Here is a 17,973-nt window from a genome sequence, read left to right on the forward strand (position 1 = left end):
CAGTGTACATCTCAACTCATCCTTAACTAGTCATTGTTGATGCTTCCATCTTCAAAGAACTTTGCAAACATGATTTAGAGGAAACTATTGTAGAATCATTAAGGTACTACATCTTATAAAAGTAGTCTGTGAATGGATTTCATAACAGAAGCAGCAGCCTCTTAGAAGCACATATATTAATAATCAAGAGACTCTGTTGATTATGATTTATTTATTTAAGGTGACATGAGCCTCTGTTATAGGATAGGAAGTGTCTATTCTGAATATTATATAATAAAACTACTGTGCAACAACCATCTATTATAGGAGAGCGTCAACCCAAGAAAATAAATGTAATGAACATCTGGAAGTGTAACTTTCATATTAGTATGACTATAATAAAATAATTGACTTTGAAAATGACATTGTGGGAGTCCATATTTATTACTTGTACAGCAGATTGCTTAGCTAACCATTCAAAATGATGTATTTGCTCTGATAGCCCTGGAAACTCAACCTGAGATCTGAAAATCAGGCAGTATTTTCTGCTTCTGACATCACAAATTAAGTTTTTCAATACAAATTTATTTTTCACTATGGTTATTGAGCACAAGACAGAATGGAATGTAACTCTTTCTGATAGATATACTGGATCTGGACCATGGTCATTGGCATTTGTGTTTTTGCATTAGCAAATATGTTGAAAGAAGATGCCTTTTTTTAGTAGTTACTTTTCTGGCTGATGTTTATTCCTTTTTCACTTGTAGTATAGGTAATCTGTATTTATATAATAAGATTTTGTGAGTCATTCTGAAGTCTAAAATGTCCATTGAGTCAGTGTGAAGCGATGGAAACAGCCACAAGCATGGTTGAGAGCCCTTTATGTTTAGAATTTCACTAGGTTGACTCATCACTGGGTTTCGTGGTCTGTTACGATCAAATTTTTAAGTTTTCAGCCATTTTGACTTTACAAATTACTCCCATGGAGTGTATAGCTACAGTAGGCATGTATTTATGCCATGCCAAGATCCTAGATCAATAGTCCCAAACTATGGGGGGCATGGAGGAATGTGGGAGAGGCGTGGCAGGGCCTGGGCCAGCCCCCCCACAAGGGGCGAGAAGGGAGCACCACCCAGCTGCAGCTCCGCTCTACCCCCTGCTCTGTGCCCAGCTCTGGCCCCTGCCACAGCTCCGCTCCACCCCCTTCTCCGTCCCCAGTTCAGCTCTGCCCTCATTCCCTCTCAGCCTTCCCCTACTCACCCCAGGCCAGCTCTGTCTCTAGCCCCAGCTCCACCTTCAGCACAAGCTTCTCTGCTGAACTAACTGTGCAGTAATGGAAGAGGGGGAGTGCAGAAAGATTCCACTAGTAGTAAGGGCGGGGGGGCGTGACAAGTAAAGTTTGGGTACATTGTCCTAGACCATTGTGATATCAGAGGTAACTCATCCAGTCACCACCCTTAGTCTGCAGCTATTTTGCCTGCAACCATTTCACTGGTTGTATGAGGGAGACTATACAAATCAACACAACCAGCATACATCATAACCCCCCAAATCACTTTGTAGCCTAGAATGTCAGTTGAGTCAGTGTGAAACAATGGAAACAGCTACAAGCATGGTTGAGAGTTTTTTGTTTATATCATCTGGTTCAGTCATCCTTTGGATTCACAGTGTGTTGCCATCCTATTTTTAAATTCTCGGCCATTTTCAGCTTTTTTTTACACACGACTTTATAAATTACATTCTTGTGACCGCACAGGCTTTCTGCTACTAGTATTTATTGTAAGGTTGGAGGGGTGCCTAATTTATTTGAAAATTAGGTGCATTAAAATGAGGGGAAAGTGTTTTCTGTTAGTATATGAACAAAGAGACAATAATGAAAAAACTATCAGGACTGTGACTCAGGAAAAGTAACATGCATACTGTATGAAAATGTATTTCATTTAAACTTATGCAAGAACAGTGGTTCTCAAACTTCTGTATTAGTGACCCTTTTCACACAGCAAGGCTCTGAGTGCGACCCCCCCCCTTTATAAATTAAAAACACATTTTTGTATATTTAACACTATTATAAATGCTGGAGGTGAAGCAGCGTCTGAGGGTGGAAGCTGACAGCTCGTGACCCCTATGTAATAAGCTCGTGACCCCCTGAGGGGTCACGTCCCCCAGTTTGAGAACCCCTGTGCAAGAGAATCCACTTATTAATCAACCTCCTATTTTAAGAGATTATCACAAAGAATCCACAAATGGATAGAATACTATTCTGCTCCATCTTTATTAGAAGACCACTTCTGTTAAACTATTTTAGTTGGTCCCTTGAGTGGTCCCTTAAGACAGATTTAACTATATTTCTCTTGAATACCGGGCTTTTTCTTGACGGTAGTCCAAACCGAATTAAAATTTTACATTACCTTTGTACTGACCATTTATTGACCTGTCTGGAACTTAAACAATTCAACTTGCACTGCATTTTTTAATGAAGTCCCTTCCATTATTTCAGTGGTAGCTATGCTCCAGATCTAACTAGTGTAGCCAGATATTATTAACTCATAATTGTTATGTACGCTATGTTAAAAACAGTGACTTTTCCTTTTAAATTAATCAAGCTGTCTTTATACATATTTTTATATTGTGAAAATAAGTTTTGCTAGTGAAAGCAAGTGTTCTTTCAAAACATTTAGACAGCGGAGCTTTTATATTAATTTATTAATTTTTACACAATGATTCAACTTAGAGGACTAGAAAACTGAAAGACTGAGAACTGCTCTGCCACAATTTATGCACGTTTTACAGTTATCTTTTATATCCGATTTTTCTCAAACTAGCAGTAGATCTATTTATAAAGTTCCAACACCTGACAAACAAGTTCAAACTTCATGCTTTAAAATATTTACATTTTGAGTGTACACTATTTGACTACAGTTTAAAAGTAGATAAAGTATCTTATTATTGAACTTTTATGTTATGTATTTAGCTAGAGGAAGTGTGAATCTTCACCTCCTCGTTGGTTTCCTTTAAATTTTTTCTTTTACATGTGAGCATATACTTTAGAAGCTTGAAAGTTAATTATCATCATGCATAAGCTCCAGATGCTGTATTCCTAAGATATTCTTTAAATGTTATAGAGCTACAATGCAACTGTAAGGGAGCGCAATCAAGTTGATATCGCTTGCTTTGTCATTTAGCCAGTTGCTTAGTGCACATATTGTGCATGCATGCTATTTTAGTCTGCGTTTTCTCAGCTAGCACCTTGTAAAAGAGCTAATATGTCTGAATTTCCTGTTTACAAATAACTTGATCTCATACATTTCTAATCTAGATGCTTTATATAGTTTTTCACTGAAAAATTGCAGAATCTGACTTCCTTTCTCTCTCTCTCTCTCTGTCTGCCCCTCTTCTCTCCCCCCCTCCCCCTCCCGAACTCCTGTGGTTTCTTACAGGTTTGAAGAACTTGTGAAAAAGTTCAACGTAGAATATCATGCTGGTGGCTCTACTCAAAATTCTGTTAAAGTGGCCCAGGTTTGTTCTTCCTTAAAAGAAATAAACTAAAGATGTTGACTTTAAACCACTTCTTGTTGTTCTAAGTTGCTTATCATGTTGCTCAGAAGCATTACTCAGTGAGTGCATGTTAGTCTGTTGCCTAAAATAAGTTGAACTTTGTACTCTAGAAGTGACTTCAATATTTTCTTTTTTTCTCTCTTGCACTGTTCTTGTTCAGGTTGCAACATTTCAGTCATAACCACATTTATTTGTTAAGGGTTTATAACCTGTGTATAAATGATTGAATTGAAAATTTTTTTACATGAGGAGAATTTTAGAGATATGAATATCATAAAGTTGGGCTTGCACTGATCCAAGGTAGGTTTTGTGCACTTTGATAACAGAGAATGTATTTTGTTATATACTAGTGAATGAAAGCTAATCTAGTAATACATTTTGTGTGTAGTATTGCAGATACACCCACCACACAATCTGAAAGTGTATTGCATAAATCCCATAATTTAAAATGTGCAACTTTTATTTATAATTCTTCAAACTTCCTGTGTAGATAAAACATATGCCAGATACCTTCAAATGCTATTTTGAAGAAGTTAGATTGTAATTCAGCAAAGTTATTAAGCTTTGTTTTGCTTTACAGTTACATTCACAATTTTCTCTTACTCAAAATGGCTGTCATTTCCCATAACTTACAGTGGGACTTCAGCTACCAAATGGGATCGAAGCTGTTTATGTCCTAGGTAATGATGACCACTACTTTACTACTGGGAGGGATACCCCTAAAAAAATAGCAGCCATCACCTAATGTTTCCACCTGGGCTTTGAAGCCATAGACAACCATTAGGAAATATGGCTGCCATTTCACTAAGGCCATCACACTTTTCAAACCTTAAACCTACCAGTCTTTGACACAAGTAATTAAAAGGTATGACCAATGACTGAAATGTGAACCCCTATGTTTTGTTGTGTATCACATCATCATTCAGATTATAATAGTTTTTGATATAAAACCTATTTTACGATCGTTCTTCACCATGTAAATTAGATGAAACATTTAAAAAAATAGAAAATGAACTGGAAAAATAGGAGTTTTATCACGTGCACTTATAAGGACCACTACGTGGACCATTAGTAGAGTTTCAATCCAAGACATTCAGATCTTGAGTCCATATCGCTACCACTTGAGCTACAAGAGGTGGTGATAGTAGCATAGGCAGCTATTCTCTGTGTGGTTCAGCAACCAGAGAGGATTTTTGAATGGATTTCGCAACCATTTTCAAGACATGCTGAATGTCAGGAACCCTGGTTTTGTTCCTAGCTCTGGAACAGTGGTTTACAGATTACAATCACTTATAGATTTGACAGATTCTTTCTGTGAGTGGCTGAGAGTGAAAGTTAATCATAGAACTATATTGGTTCTATTTTCATCTCTTGTAGAAATGACCTTTTGCAATGTCACAGATAATTTATTTGTAAAACAGATTGAGTGATACTTGACTGCCCCTTAATATAGATGTTGCTTAATAAGAAGTCTGTGAAATGTACAGAAATATAAAGAAATACAAACAAGAGCAATCAAAAAACGTGAAACGTGAACTCATGGTGTCCTGCCTCCCAGTTCAGTGCATCTTCCACTGTGCTAAAGTGTATTTTGTTAGGAAATTTGTCACTCACGTAAACTGGAACTCTGATTCAGCTGAAATGCAGTAGACTTGAGGGCTTTGGCCATGTGAAATTGAGGCTACCCAGTAAAGATGGCCGCCCCTTAGCTTGTCTTTCCAATGGCTTTGAAGCTACAGGCTGCCCTCAGCGAAGTTCCCTTCCATTCTCACCCCACTATGCTCTAAGGTTAGGAAACTATAGGAAGGTTGTCTATGCTGTAAACCATGACTGAGTCTGGGGGTCATACCAGCCATGGTTGCCAACTGAGAGCTGCTTTGATTTCCAGTGCTGCAAGTTCTTCACCTTCAGTTGAAGTGCAGCATCTTCAGGAGAGGGTTCTCCAGTCTAGACAGCCATAGCTCGCCCAGTGGAGCAGAGATGGCACTTGACAGATTCCTTTTCTCTCCACCCAAGGAGTTTTGGGAGCATTCTAATTAAAAATTTGCAGTATACTGTGCTGGATATAAATGTTATATGTCTCATCAGTTGGAGGTACCGTCCTTGTGGTGGCGGATTCTGTTGCCCTCAGTGGAAATATGTCCTCTCTGGGTATTAGAGGTGTCCCATAACTGGACATTTCCTTGCTTTCTAGGGTTTGAGTTGGTGGAATATTACGTCTGTACAATCTTAATCCCTTTTTAAAGGGTCTTTATTTAAATAATGTGTATATATAGTGCTATTAAAATATTTGCTGTTCATAGGCGTAAATATAGGAAAAAAGTCCCTGCCCCAAGTAGCTTACAGCCAACTTAAAGTGAGGTTAGATAAGCTAAGGTAGTTAGTTGATCCTGGAGATAAGAGCAGAGGCTACAACAGCAAATGCTTTATTTGCGGCTAAAATGAAATATTGTAACATCTGAAAGGTGCATAATGAAGTGACACACATACTCATCAGAATGAGGCTTATTGAGTTGGTGCAGAATATTGTCATGGCCCCTTCTCCCATAACGGCTTTGAAATCCAGTGAGGTTGCTGACCGAAGATAGACCAATTAATCTACAAGTTTATAAACAAAGTATGTAAAACCATTATGGTTGCTTGTTCCACTGAATAGGCATGCTTTACCAACTAACTGTAAGTAACAGAGCAGCAGTGCAGGGAGCTTTTCCAAGGGTTTATCTTCAGTGCTAAAAAAACTTGTATGTTTTACCACACGCTAACTAATGCATGAGAGAATACGTGAACTTAAGTGCATACGTTATCCTGAAGTAAAAGAATACATCTTTTTTTAAGCAGTAAAGACAAGCTCAAAGAGAGAATTACCGTAACTGAGCCCCATGGTCATAATAAACAAAAACATATTTTTGAATGATCTCCAAAAATCTGCCTTTGGGGAATGCTTGTTGCTGAAAGAATTCCATAACTCTTGGCTAACTACTTCTAAAGATTCTTTCCAAATTTGTGAAAGTATGGAGAAAGAGCAAGCCCTCTCATAATGACATCTCTACCTGTGAGACTTTCCATTCCCGAGAAGAAAAACAGGAGGCAGCTTGGGTGCATCCAGAGGGATATTGTTCAAGCATGTTTCCAGATGCACCATTTTGAATTATTACATCAGTTCCACTTAAAAAAACCTGCTACCCTCATATTTTACACTTGTCCCTAGAAGCATATTTGGAATTATTTTGTCTTGTTTTAGATGATACTGAGTAATAAAAAGGGGTGTGATTTCTTTTTTTTTCTTTTTTTTTCTTTCTTTTTGAAAGGGATTTGAAGGACGACAACGATGTAGAATCAAAAGAGGCAATTTATTTCACTAGCAGGACTGGGGCAGGATGACCGAACAAAAATAGAAAGTAGTAAAATGAAGGATAGATGCTAGAGAGAGGGAATAGATACAATTATTAGACACTGGAGCTAGGCCAGTGTCATCAAACTACCAGGCCAACCAAAACAGGCCACTTAGATGGAGGGCTAAGAAGGTTAGAACATGTGTCTTAAACTTAGTGTGCGGTGCGGGGTTGGTAGGCAGATCACTGGATGGTGTGAGGAGTCAAGATAACAAAAGCTTAAATGAAGAGAGAAAGGTGGCTTATATAAATTTTCAGTATAATCCAGGGGTAGGCAACCTATGGCACGCGTGCCAGAGGTGGCACCTGAGCTTTTTCAGGGGCACTCACACTACCCGGGTTCTGGCCACCAGTGCTGGGGACTCTGCATTTTAATTTAATTTTAAATGAAGCTTCTTAAACATTTTAAAAACCTTGTTTACTTTACATACAACAATAGTTAGTTATATATTATAGACCTATAGAAAGAGACCTTCTAAAAACATGAAAATGTATTACTGGCACGTGGAACCTTAAATTAGAGTGAATAAATGAAGATTCGGCACACCACTGCTGAAAGGAATGTTTAGAATGGTAGGGCACAAATCCAGAGAAAAGTTTAGACAGGGAAAGCGTGTAATAAACAGTGTTTCAGCATCAAAAAAGTCAATGAGAATCAAGATAAATGAGAGAAAAGAATATTAAGGGTATATCTACACTGTTTAAAAACAAAAAACTCACAGTAGCGAGTCTCAGAGCCCAGGTCAACTGACTCAGGCTCATGGGGCTTGGGCCACAGGGCTAAATATAGCAACACAGACATTTCTGCTTGGGCTGGACCCCAGGCTCTGAGACCCACCCCCCTCAACAGGTTTCAGAGCCTGAGTGGGAATGTCTGTGTTGCTATTTCTAGCCCTGTAGTGCAAGCTTCAGTCAGTTGACCTGACCTCTGAGGGTAAGTCTACACTGCAAACAGAACCTGCAGCAGTGAGTTTCAGAGCCCAGGTGACGTGACTCAGGTTATGTCTACACTACCAATTTTTGTTGACAAAAGTGATGGCAACACCCAAAAATCGACATAATAAAAATTGGAATCTCGTGTTCACACTTACTCCCTCTGTTGGCAGAGCGCATCCACAGTGGGGGCACCATCCTTGACAGTGTGAGCATTGCACTGTGGGTACCTATCCCACAGTCCAGGTCAACACTTTCTGTTGCTAGGTGTTGTGGGAAGGAAGAGCAGATTGCGGCACATCTTGGGACCTGCATTGTCCCATGATGCATTGCTTTGTGTCCTAGCAGTCCATGGGCTTCCAGCTTTCTTTTGTGGCATTTTTGCAATGGTCAATCTCTACTGTTGACCTCGGCATCTTTGTGGGAAGGGATGGACCTCGCACTGCTCTCCTATGCTCTGTGAACTATCATGAAGACATTGTGGATGGCAGTGCAGTTAATTGTCAAGTTCCTAACTGAAGAACACTCGCAGGCGCCCAACATAGATTACTTTTGGCATTCACAGAGCAGCTGCATAGGGTAGATCGTCACTTTTGGGCTCATGAAACAAGCACTGAATGGTGGGATCGTATCATCCTGCAGGTGTTGGATGAAGAGCAGTGGCAACAGAATTTTCGGATATGGAAAGCCACTTTCCTGGAACTGTGTGCGGAGTTCGCCACAGACCTGCAGCACAAGGACACCAGAATGAGAGCTGCTCTCTTGGTAGAGAATGGTGGCAATCGCTGTATGGAAGCTGGTGACTCCAGACTGCTACTGGATGGTCGCGAATCAATTTGGAGTCAGGAAGTCGACCGTTGGGGCTGTGTTAATGCAAGTGTGCAGGGCAATTAATCACATCCTGCCACGCATCTTCAGGAATACCAGCCTGTACGGAAAGCTACAAACCAGAATATTACAGTGGGGGATGTTGAAATGCCCATAGTGATCCCGGGAGCCCCGGCATACCCTTTATAGCCGTGGCTCATGAAACCTTATATGGGACACTTGAACAGCCGTAAGGAGCAGTTCAACAGGCTGAGTAGGTGCCAGATGACAGTTGAATGTGCCTTTGGCAGATTAAAGGCACACTGGCGATGCCTATATGGCAGGCTAGAGCTTAATGAGGATAATATTCCCTTGGTCATAGCCACGTGCTGTACATTGCATATCTCTGTGAAGCTAAGGGTGAAAGGTTTGCTCAGGGGGTGGAGTGCTGAGGCAGACTGCTTAGCTGCTGATTTTGAGCAGCCAGATACCAGGGCTGTCAGAGGGGGCCAGTTCGAATCAGGGAGGCTTTGAAGCAGCACTTTGACAATGAGCACCAGTAATGTGTATATCTGTCAGAGGTACTAGGACGCAATGGTGTCTTTTTGGGCCTTACATTCCTATAAGACAATGAAGATAATGCCTGTCCCATGACGCATTGCATGTATTGGTGGTATCTGTAATTTCAATTTGTAGAAAAAAAATAAAGGTGATCCATCATGAAATAACTTTGATTTTATTGAATAAGAAACAGCACACACATGCATATAGATGCCTGGTGGGAAGGAGGAACCAGGAAAGGACAGACTTTCACAACTGTGTGTAGGTCCAGCTATCATTGTGAAAGTTGTCCTAGGGGGTGGAGTGAAGGGGAAACCAAGAACTCCCAGAAAGTGGAGAGGAATGTGCAGGTGGAGTTTGTGTGGGAGGGCATAGAAAAGTGCTCTGAATGTGCTGCAGGGGAGAGTGAGCATGGATCTGTTGAGTCTGCAGCACTATTAAGGACTGCAGCGTCTGCATTTGCTCCTCCATTACTTTAATCATCCTCTCATTTGCATCCTTAACAAATGTTTGATTCTCTTTTCTGTCCTGCCATTTGGCTTCCCAGCAGTCCTTACATTCCCTTTTCTCTGCTTTGGAGCACTGCCGTACCTCACAGAACATGTCGTCTTGCTGCATTTGGGGCGCTTTCTTATCTGGCGGAGATGCTCGGCAGGGGTGTGGGTGGTGTTCCTCAAGGCCATATCTGGTGATGCACAGGGGACAATGCACAGAAGCGGGATTGTTAAGTTCACGCACAGCATTGTAACATTTCAGTTAATACACCTTTTGCAACATTGCAATCACTTTCTCACTGACCCTAGCCAGGCACACATCTCCGCGAACAGCCAAAGCATGATGAGTGTTAGTGGGGGCGTGGAAGGGGCTGCTCAACATTGGGAAGAGAGCACACACTCTCTGCAAGGGTCATGGTGCAGCTTTCTATGGAAAAAAATCTAGAATTCTTCCACACTTTTCCACTGGCGGGGATCATGCTAGCAGATATCTAACTGCTAAGTGTAAGTAGGGAAACAAGGGTACATCTGCTCCATACCTGTTGCTTCCGCCCTGCTCCCTATGCTGTTCGACTATGTGACGCTTTGGTCCCTGCACAAGTAATTGCCAAATGGCATGGGAAAGTTTCCTACAATGGGGGATAGAACAGAGCTGCTCTGCCACAGAACTTTTGGCAGAGGATTACCGAGTACCTCCAGAAAATTTTCCTGGAGATCTCGCTGGAGGATTCCTGTGAGATCTCTGAGGGTATCAACACCCTGTTCTGCCGTACCGATTAGCTACACAGGAAAATGTCCACCTCAAAGAAACACAGCCAGCCTCCCACATTTCTATATCCTGAACCTGCATCCGCAGTACACAAGCCACAGCCACTTATCAGAGTTATCTCCTGCTTCTTTCTCCCCGGAGAGCGACTGCTGAGGCCTGGTCTACACTAGGACTTTAATTCGAATTTAGCAGTGTTAATTCGAACTAACCGCTCAACCGTCCACACCAGGAAGCCATTTAATTCGAACTAGAGGGCTCTTTAGTTTGAATTTGGTACTCCACCCCGACAGGTGGAGTAACGCTAAATTCGACATGGCTAGCTCGAATTAGGCTAGGTGTGGATGCAAATCGAACTTAGTAGCTCCGGGAGCTATCCCACAGTGCACCACTCTGTTGACGCTCTGGACAGCAGTCCGAGCTTGGATTCTCTGACCAGCCACACAGGAAATGACCCGGGAAAATTTGAATTCATTTTCCTGTCTGGGCACTTTGAATCTGACGTCCTGGCTGGACATCGGGGCGAGCTCCGCAGCACCTGCAATGATGCAGAGCTCTCCTGCAGAGGAGTCCGGCCAATCCAAGAATAGAAAGAGGTCCCCAGCATGGACAGACCGGGAAGTCCTGAATCTGATCGGTGTGTGGGGCGAGGAGTCTGTGCTGTCGGAGCTGCGCTCCAGCAAGCGGAATGCAAAGACCTTCGAGAAGGTCTCCAAAGCAATGATAGAGAAAGGATACAGCCGGGATGCAATGCAGTGCCGCGTGAAAATCAAGGACCTGAGACAAGGCTACCAAAAAGTCAGAGCGGCAAACGGACGCTCCGGAGCCCAGCCCCAGACATGCCGCTTCTACGAGGCACTGCATGCCATTCTAGGTGGGTCTGCCACCACTGCCCCACCAGTGACCGTGGACTCAGTGGATGGCATAGTGAACCTGGACAGTTCCTCCTCGATGTTCACCGATGGGGAAGATGAGGAAGGGTCTGTGGAGGACGGCGCAGGCGACAGCGAACACAAAACCGCTTTCCCTGACAGCCAGGATCTCTTCATCACCCTCACAGAGATCCCCTACCAACCCTCCCCGGCCGTTAACCCGGACTCTGAATCAGGGGAAGGATCAGGCGGTAAGTGCTCTAAACATGTAAACATTTATTTTTTATAAAACCGGTATAAAAAAATAGAAATACTATATATAAAATTTTCAATGAAAAACTATATGAAAAGTAGGTCCACACATATAGGGATTGAACAATAATCCTCCAGGGACAATTCAAGAAAGGTCTCATTTAGGTCCTCGAAAAGCCTCCGCAGGAGGTTCCTGGGGAGAGGTGCCTTGTTGGGTGCTCCGTGGAAGCACACTCTTCCGCGCCAGGACATCCTTATGTAGATGGGAATCATCGCCTCGACAAGCATGGCCGCATATGGTCCTGGTCTCTGCAGGGCTTCCCTTAGCATCCGCTCTTTGTGACTCCGAGGGACCCGCATCAGGGTGATCTCGTTCATGAAATGCTGCATCTAATTAGGGCAATTAGTGTATTGTTACTGTTGTGAATGGTTGACTTTTACTTTGCATAACAATGACCCTCGCTTAACAGCCACGTGTTGTAGGCCACATAGGAAAAGCATACATTGATCTTTCCCGTGCACTGGCGGGAGTGGCTGGAAAAGGGTCAGAGTATATGATTTCCAGATTGCCTTTAGTGGGAGGGCACAGCTATCCATTAACTGATAAGCAGAATGTACTGTAAGGCTTACCAGGACTGTCTGCTAGACGGATTCAGCTGTCTCTCCCCACTTGTCCGCTCTCCTGTGCAATGCCGCAGCCAGTGAGAGCGTATTCCGAAATCTCGAACTTGGCCTGAGATCTCGTGAGACTTGTTGCCCTGTATGGTCTTGTTCAGAGAAACTGACTAGACTGTGTTCACTGTTCGCAAACATGTATCTGTTCAAGGAAATCAGTTACTTTTCCCATCACACAGCTTCGGCTCTTTCCCGGACTGCCCCGGCATCCCCCTCGCAGAGGCTGGCGCAGATTAGGCGGCGAAAGAAAAAGACTAGGGACGAGATGTTCGCGGAACTGATGGCCTGCTCCAGAGCCGAGGCGGCAGAGCAGAGACAGTGGAGGGAGACCCTATGTCAACAGCATCGCACACACAGCGAACGGGAGGACAGGTGGCGGCAGGAAGACCAGCAGGCGACTCAAACGCTGCTTGGGCTAATGAGGGAGCAAACGGACATGCTCCGGCGCCTTGTTGATGTTCTGCAGGACCGCAGGCAGGAGGACAGAGCCCCCCTGCAGTGTATCTGCAACCGCCCTCCCCCGCCAAGAAGTCCTGCCCCCCCCCTCACCCAAAAGTACAAGACGGAGGGGCGGTAGGGGCCGTGAGAACTGTCACTGCATAGCGCTAATGTATCACACACCTCTCACGCTATACATTTGTAGAAGTGCTTCCCTTACAGGCTCACCCAGTCCCAAATCCAAGTTTCATCCCCCCACTGTGTATTAGATTATTAAAAGCTGTTTGCTGTTATTCACTGTTTCGGTCACGTCTTTCGTATCAGAGGATTTTTTTGTGTATGGGGGGTGGAGGGGATTTATAATTGCACGGTATAGCCTACATTACCAGGGTACAGACTTGGGGGCATGATCAACTGCAGGGCACACACACACTGCAGTCAGTAGGCACCAGGGTCACTCTGTGTGGTGTATGCTGCCCCGGGTCATTCTGTGATGTGTATGCTTGTCCAGGGTCCTAGCGCCTGCCACCCCCTTAATGTTAAGGCACGCTGCCCTTACCATGCACTTCCACCGTAGCAACGAGCCTCTCCGCTGCCCTGAGCCCCAACAAGAGCCCTCATCCACGGACAGATACTCGCCCTTCCCCCACACCCCTCACCCCTTCCTACGCCCAAACCCGCAGCCCACTGCCATCATCCAAACCCCTATCCAAAGAAGGCACCACTCGCCCCTTCCTGCAAACCCACCCCTTCCTGCAATCCCTCCCCTCCATGCACAACCACTTGCAACCGTCCCCCACCCCAGAGACCTATGTAGGAGCAGGAGGATGTCATTCCTCTATGGAACAAGCGGTCTGTACATCAGTGCACACCGTGCCCAGCACAGTATGCGTCCATGTTTCAACACCTGAACAGAAATGCAAAGTAAAACAAACATTTATTAATAATGAGTGTAACAATTAATTTGCTTTAAAACGTGCTTTGGAAGTGGGGGAAACTTGGAGAACGGGGTATGTAACCGCAGATCTCACTCAACACATAGAGACACAGGCCCAGGGTCAGTTTCTCTTGAAAGCAAGTGGAGAGTCATAGGTTACCCTGCTCTCCGAGGAAACTTGCTTTCAAAGCCTCCCGGATACACAGCGCTTCCCGCTGGGATATTCTCTCGGCACGGGTGTCTGGCTGAGCGTAAACTGCAGCCAGGCGATTTGCCTCAACCTCCCATCCGGACAAAAAGGTCTCGCCCTTGCTCTCACAGAGATTGTGTAGCACACAGCAAGCAGCAATAACTACGGGGATATTCTTTTCGCTGATGTCCGAGCGAGTCAGTAAGCTCCGCCATCTCCCCTTGAGATGTCCGAAAGCACACTCCACCACCATTCTGCACTTGCTCAGCCGGTAGTTGAAGAGTTCCTTCTCTCTGTCCAAGGCGCCTGTATAGGGCTTCATGAGCCAGGGCATTAGCGGGTAGGCTGGGTCCCCGAGGCTCACTGTAGGCATCTGCACATCCCCAACCGTTAGTTTGTGTTCCGGGAAGAAAGTATCTGCCTGGAGGCGTTTAAACAGACCAGAGTTCCTGAACACACGCGCGTCATGAACCTTGCCCGCCCACCCAACGAAGATGTTGGTAAACCGTCCCCTATGGTCTACCAGTGCTTGCAGCACCATTGAAAAGTAGCCCTTTCGGTTAATGTACTCGCTGGCCTGGTGGGCTGGTGCCAGGATAGGGATGTGAGTCCCATCTATAGCCCCACCGCAGTTTGGGAATCCCATCGCGGCGAAGCCATCTATGATGTCCTGGAAGTTTCCGAGAGTCACTACCTTTGAGAGCAGTTGCTCAACGATTGTGTGGGCTACTTCAATCACAGCAACCCCCACGGTAGATTTGCCCACGCCAAAGTGGTTCGCTACTGACCGGTAGCTGTCTGGCGTTGCAAGTTTCCAGAGGGCTATGGCCACTCACTTCTGCACAGTCAGGGCTGCTCGCATCTGGGTGTCCTGGCGCTTCAGGGCAGGGGACAGCAAGTCACAGAGTTCAAGGAAAGTGCCCTTACGCATCCTGAAGTTTCGCAGCCACTGTGATTCATCCCAGACCTGCAGCACTATGCGGTCCCACCAGTCCGTGCTTGTTTCCCGGGCCCAGAATCGCCGTTCCACACCATGAACTTGACCCATTGCCACCATGATCTCCACGGCGCGGCGTACCCTGCTTTGTGAGAGGTCTGCGCCACTCTCCTCACTGCGCTGCCGGAGCCTCCTCGCCCGATTTCTCAGCAGCTGACTGTGGAAGAGGTGGACGATAAGGTGCGAGGAGTTGACAACGGCCATAAGTACAGCGATGATCGCAGCGGGCTCCATGCTCGCAGTGCTGTGGCGTACGCGCTGTAACTGACAAGAGAAGGGCGCGAACAGATTTCCCGCCGGAGCTTTCAGGGAGGGAGGGCGTGATTGACGGTTCAATGACAACAGTTACCCAAAAGCACCCTCGACACATTTTTCCCCCAGGAGGCATTGGGAGCTCTACCCAGCATTCCAATGGGCAGCGGGGAGTGCGGGAACTGTGGGATAGCTTCCCACAGTGCACCGCTTCCAAAGTCGACGCCAGCCCCGTTACTGTGGACTCAGAAATTCGAATTAGTGTATTTACTGTGGATACACAAATTCGACTTCATAAGGTCGAATCCACAAATTCGACTTAAGTAGATTCGAAATAGTCTTGTAGTGTAGACAAGGCCTGAGACTTGCTAGATGCCTCTGGTGTGGAGAAAAGTTCCTGTTTACCTGGCTGACCGGGCAACCCTGCTGGGAGCTGCACAGCCTAATCTAACTCCACCTGTTCATCAATAACTTAGTCTTCCGGGTTAGGGCCTCTTTCAGCCGCCTCCGTTTCCTCGAAATATGTGCGGGGCTCTTGGCAGTGGAGGTGAGGTCACCACTGAGGATAGCATCCAGCTCCATATAGAATCGGCAGGTCTTAGGTGAAGCATCAGAGCGATGGTTTGCCTCCCTCGCCTTATGGTACGCTTGCCTTAGCTCCTTTATCTTCGCTCCGCACTGCAGCGTTTCCCGATCATAGCTCTTTTTGCACAAGCCTCAAGAAATGTGCCCCTAGGTGTCCCAATTCCTACGACTCAAGCGCAGCTGGGACTGCACAGCCTCATCTCCCCATAACATACTGCTTAGATCGAACAGCTGCTCCACAGTGGTCCAAGCAGGAGAACATTTGGTGCGATAACCCACCATGGTCACTTAGGAAGATGTGATGAGACTTCTCCATCCTGAGCCAGCAGGAAATTAAATTTCAAAAATTCCTAGGGCTTCTAATGAGGAGGGGCGGATGGGTGTTTACTTGCCTGCAGGGCAGTGGAGTTCAAACTGCTGACTGGAGCGGTGAGGATGGGTATTGTGGGACACCTCCTGGAGGCTAATTAAAGCAATGAAATCAAGCATGGTATCTGCACTGGCACGTTGTCGAGAAATTGTAGAGGAAAAAGATGCAAGTCTCTCATCCGGATGGATGTATTTTTGTCACCAAAACACATACTGTTTGACAAAAAGCAGTTTTTCACTACTCATGAACATCTTTCTGCATTTTTTCATTAATATTATATGCCTGTCTAATAGCAAACATTGGCTTGAGGGGGCAAAACAATAAAACTTTGAATTTTAGGGACCATGGTGATAGCTGCTTTAAAGGAACCGAAGATAGTTTGTGTGGGCAAAGTTAGTTTGCTGGTCATGCTGTACATAAGAACGGCCATACTAGGTCAGACCAAAGGTCCATCTAGCCCAATATCTTGTCTTCCGACAGCGGCCAATGCCAGATGCCCCAGAGGGAATGAACAGGTTATCATCAAGTGATCCATTCCCATCTTCTGGCAAACAGAAGCTAGGGACACCATCTCTGCCCATCCTGGCTAATAGCCATTGATGGACCTATCCTCCATGAATCTATCTAGTTCTTCTTTGAACCCTGTTATAGTCGTGGCCTTCACAACATCCTCTGGCAAAGAGTTCCACAGGTTGAGATGGGGGACCACATTTTTGAGATGGGGGACCACATTTGCATACAGTATTCAAGATGTGGGCATACCATGGATTTATATAGAGGGAATATATTTTCTGTCTTCTTATCTGTCCCTTTCTTAATGATTCCCAACATTGTTTGTTTTTTTGACTGCTGCTGCACATAAAGTGAATGTTTTCAGAGAACTATCCACAATGATCCACTATCCCAAGATCTCTTTCTTGAGTGGTAACAGCTAATTTAGACCCCATCATTTTATATATCCACACGTCTCATAATTGTTCTTTTAATGTGGGGGGATAAGGAGTACAATCACTTGGTTTATTTTTCTATTTCAATTACTGGTAGTAGTTTTCTGTTTCAAACCAAATCGGATGATGATACAACTCATTTTAAACACAAATGCAGGTAGCCCTGCTGATGAAGAGTTGGTTTGTGGATGAGTTTGCTTTTAGTTTCGGTATTGTGAAAGTGCATTTATGATCAAGAAAGGGACTGTAAAAATGGCACCTCCTTACTCAAAACTATTGCTCTGGGTTGGTGCTCAGTTTCATATCCGCTTGCTCTGATTTTAACACTTCTGTTGTTGCTGTGGATCCTAATCCAGCTAACAGAGAAAGTGAGCTGTATTCTGTTTCATGTATTATCCAGAGGATTAACTAAATTCTCATTGCAGAATCTTTGTTACTAGTGATGATGCTTGAGCCAGAAAGAACACAGCTTGTCTTTCATATTTCAAGATGAGTTTGAAGGGCTGGCAATTATTGGGGAAAAAGATCTTTTAAGTTACAATTTTTTGAGCAAATGTGATGCAGATAAATCTGGAACCCGCTATGCTGTGTTTACAGTACTCCACAGAATATAACCACACATTAAGTAATGACCTCATATTATTTTGCTCATTACCTAACCTTTAAATTTAACTGCATATAGTTGTATAATATTTAAAAAGAAAACCCAGCCTCTTGAAAGTATTAAATAATTTAATAACCAATTTCTATGAAAACCTAAAATCTAAGAATAAGATAAATAGACTCCTACCCCATTTTAAGTAATATGTTCCTCTGGAGAGTTCACTTCCTTGAAAATCTGAAATGCCAGCCTGCAGGTAGTTTTGCCTGTCTCTCGATTTATTTATTTATTTATGTTTGTTTGTTTGTTTTTGGTAACATACATCTTTCTCATGAACAGCTACACCAAAAATCTTAATTGTGTCTAACCA

General features: G+C 44.3%; 1 protein-coding gene across 7 annotated transcripts in view; it reads left to right on the top strand.

Annotated features, from left to right (window-relative positions):
* The window catches only part of ADK (adenosine kinase), a 566,325-nt gene that overhangs the window by 184,886 nt on the left and 363,466 nt on the right, over positions 1-17,973 (top strand). For all 7 annotated transcript variants that reach the window (XM_045025033.1, XM_045025027.1, XM_045025030.1 and 4 more), the window contains one exon: positions 3,417-3,495. In XM_045025033.1, coding sequence (XP_044880968.1) covers positions 3,417-3,495 — 79 coding nt within the window. The remainder of the gene's footprint in view (positions 1-3,416; positions 3,496-17,973) is intronic.

This window comes from Mauremys mutica, chromosome 7, assembly GCF_020497125.1.
Source record: "Mauremys mutica isolate MM-2020 ecotype Southern chromosome 7, ASM2049712v1, whole genome shotgun sequence".
Classification (NCBI taxonomy): Eukaryota; Metazoa; Chordata; order Testudines; family Geoemydidae; genus Mauremys; species Mauremys mutica.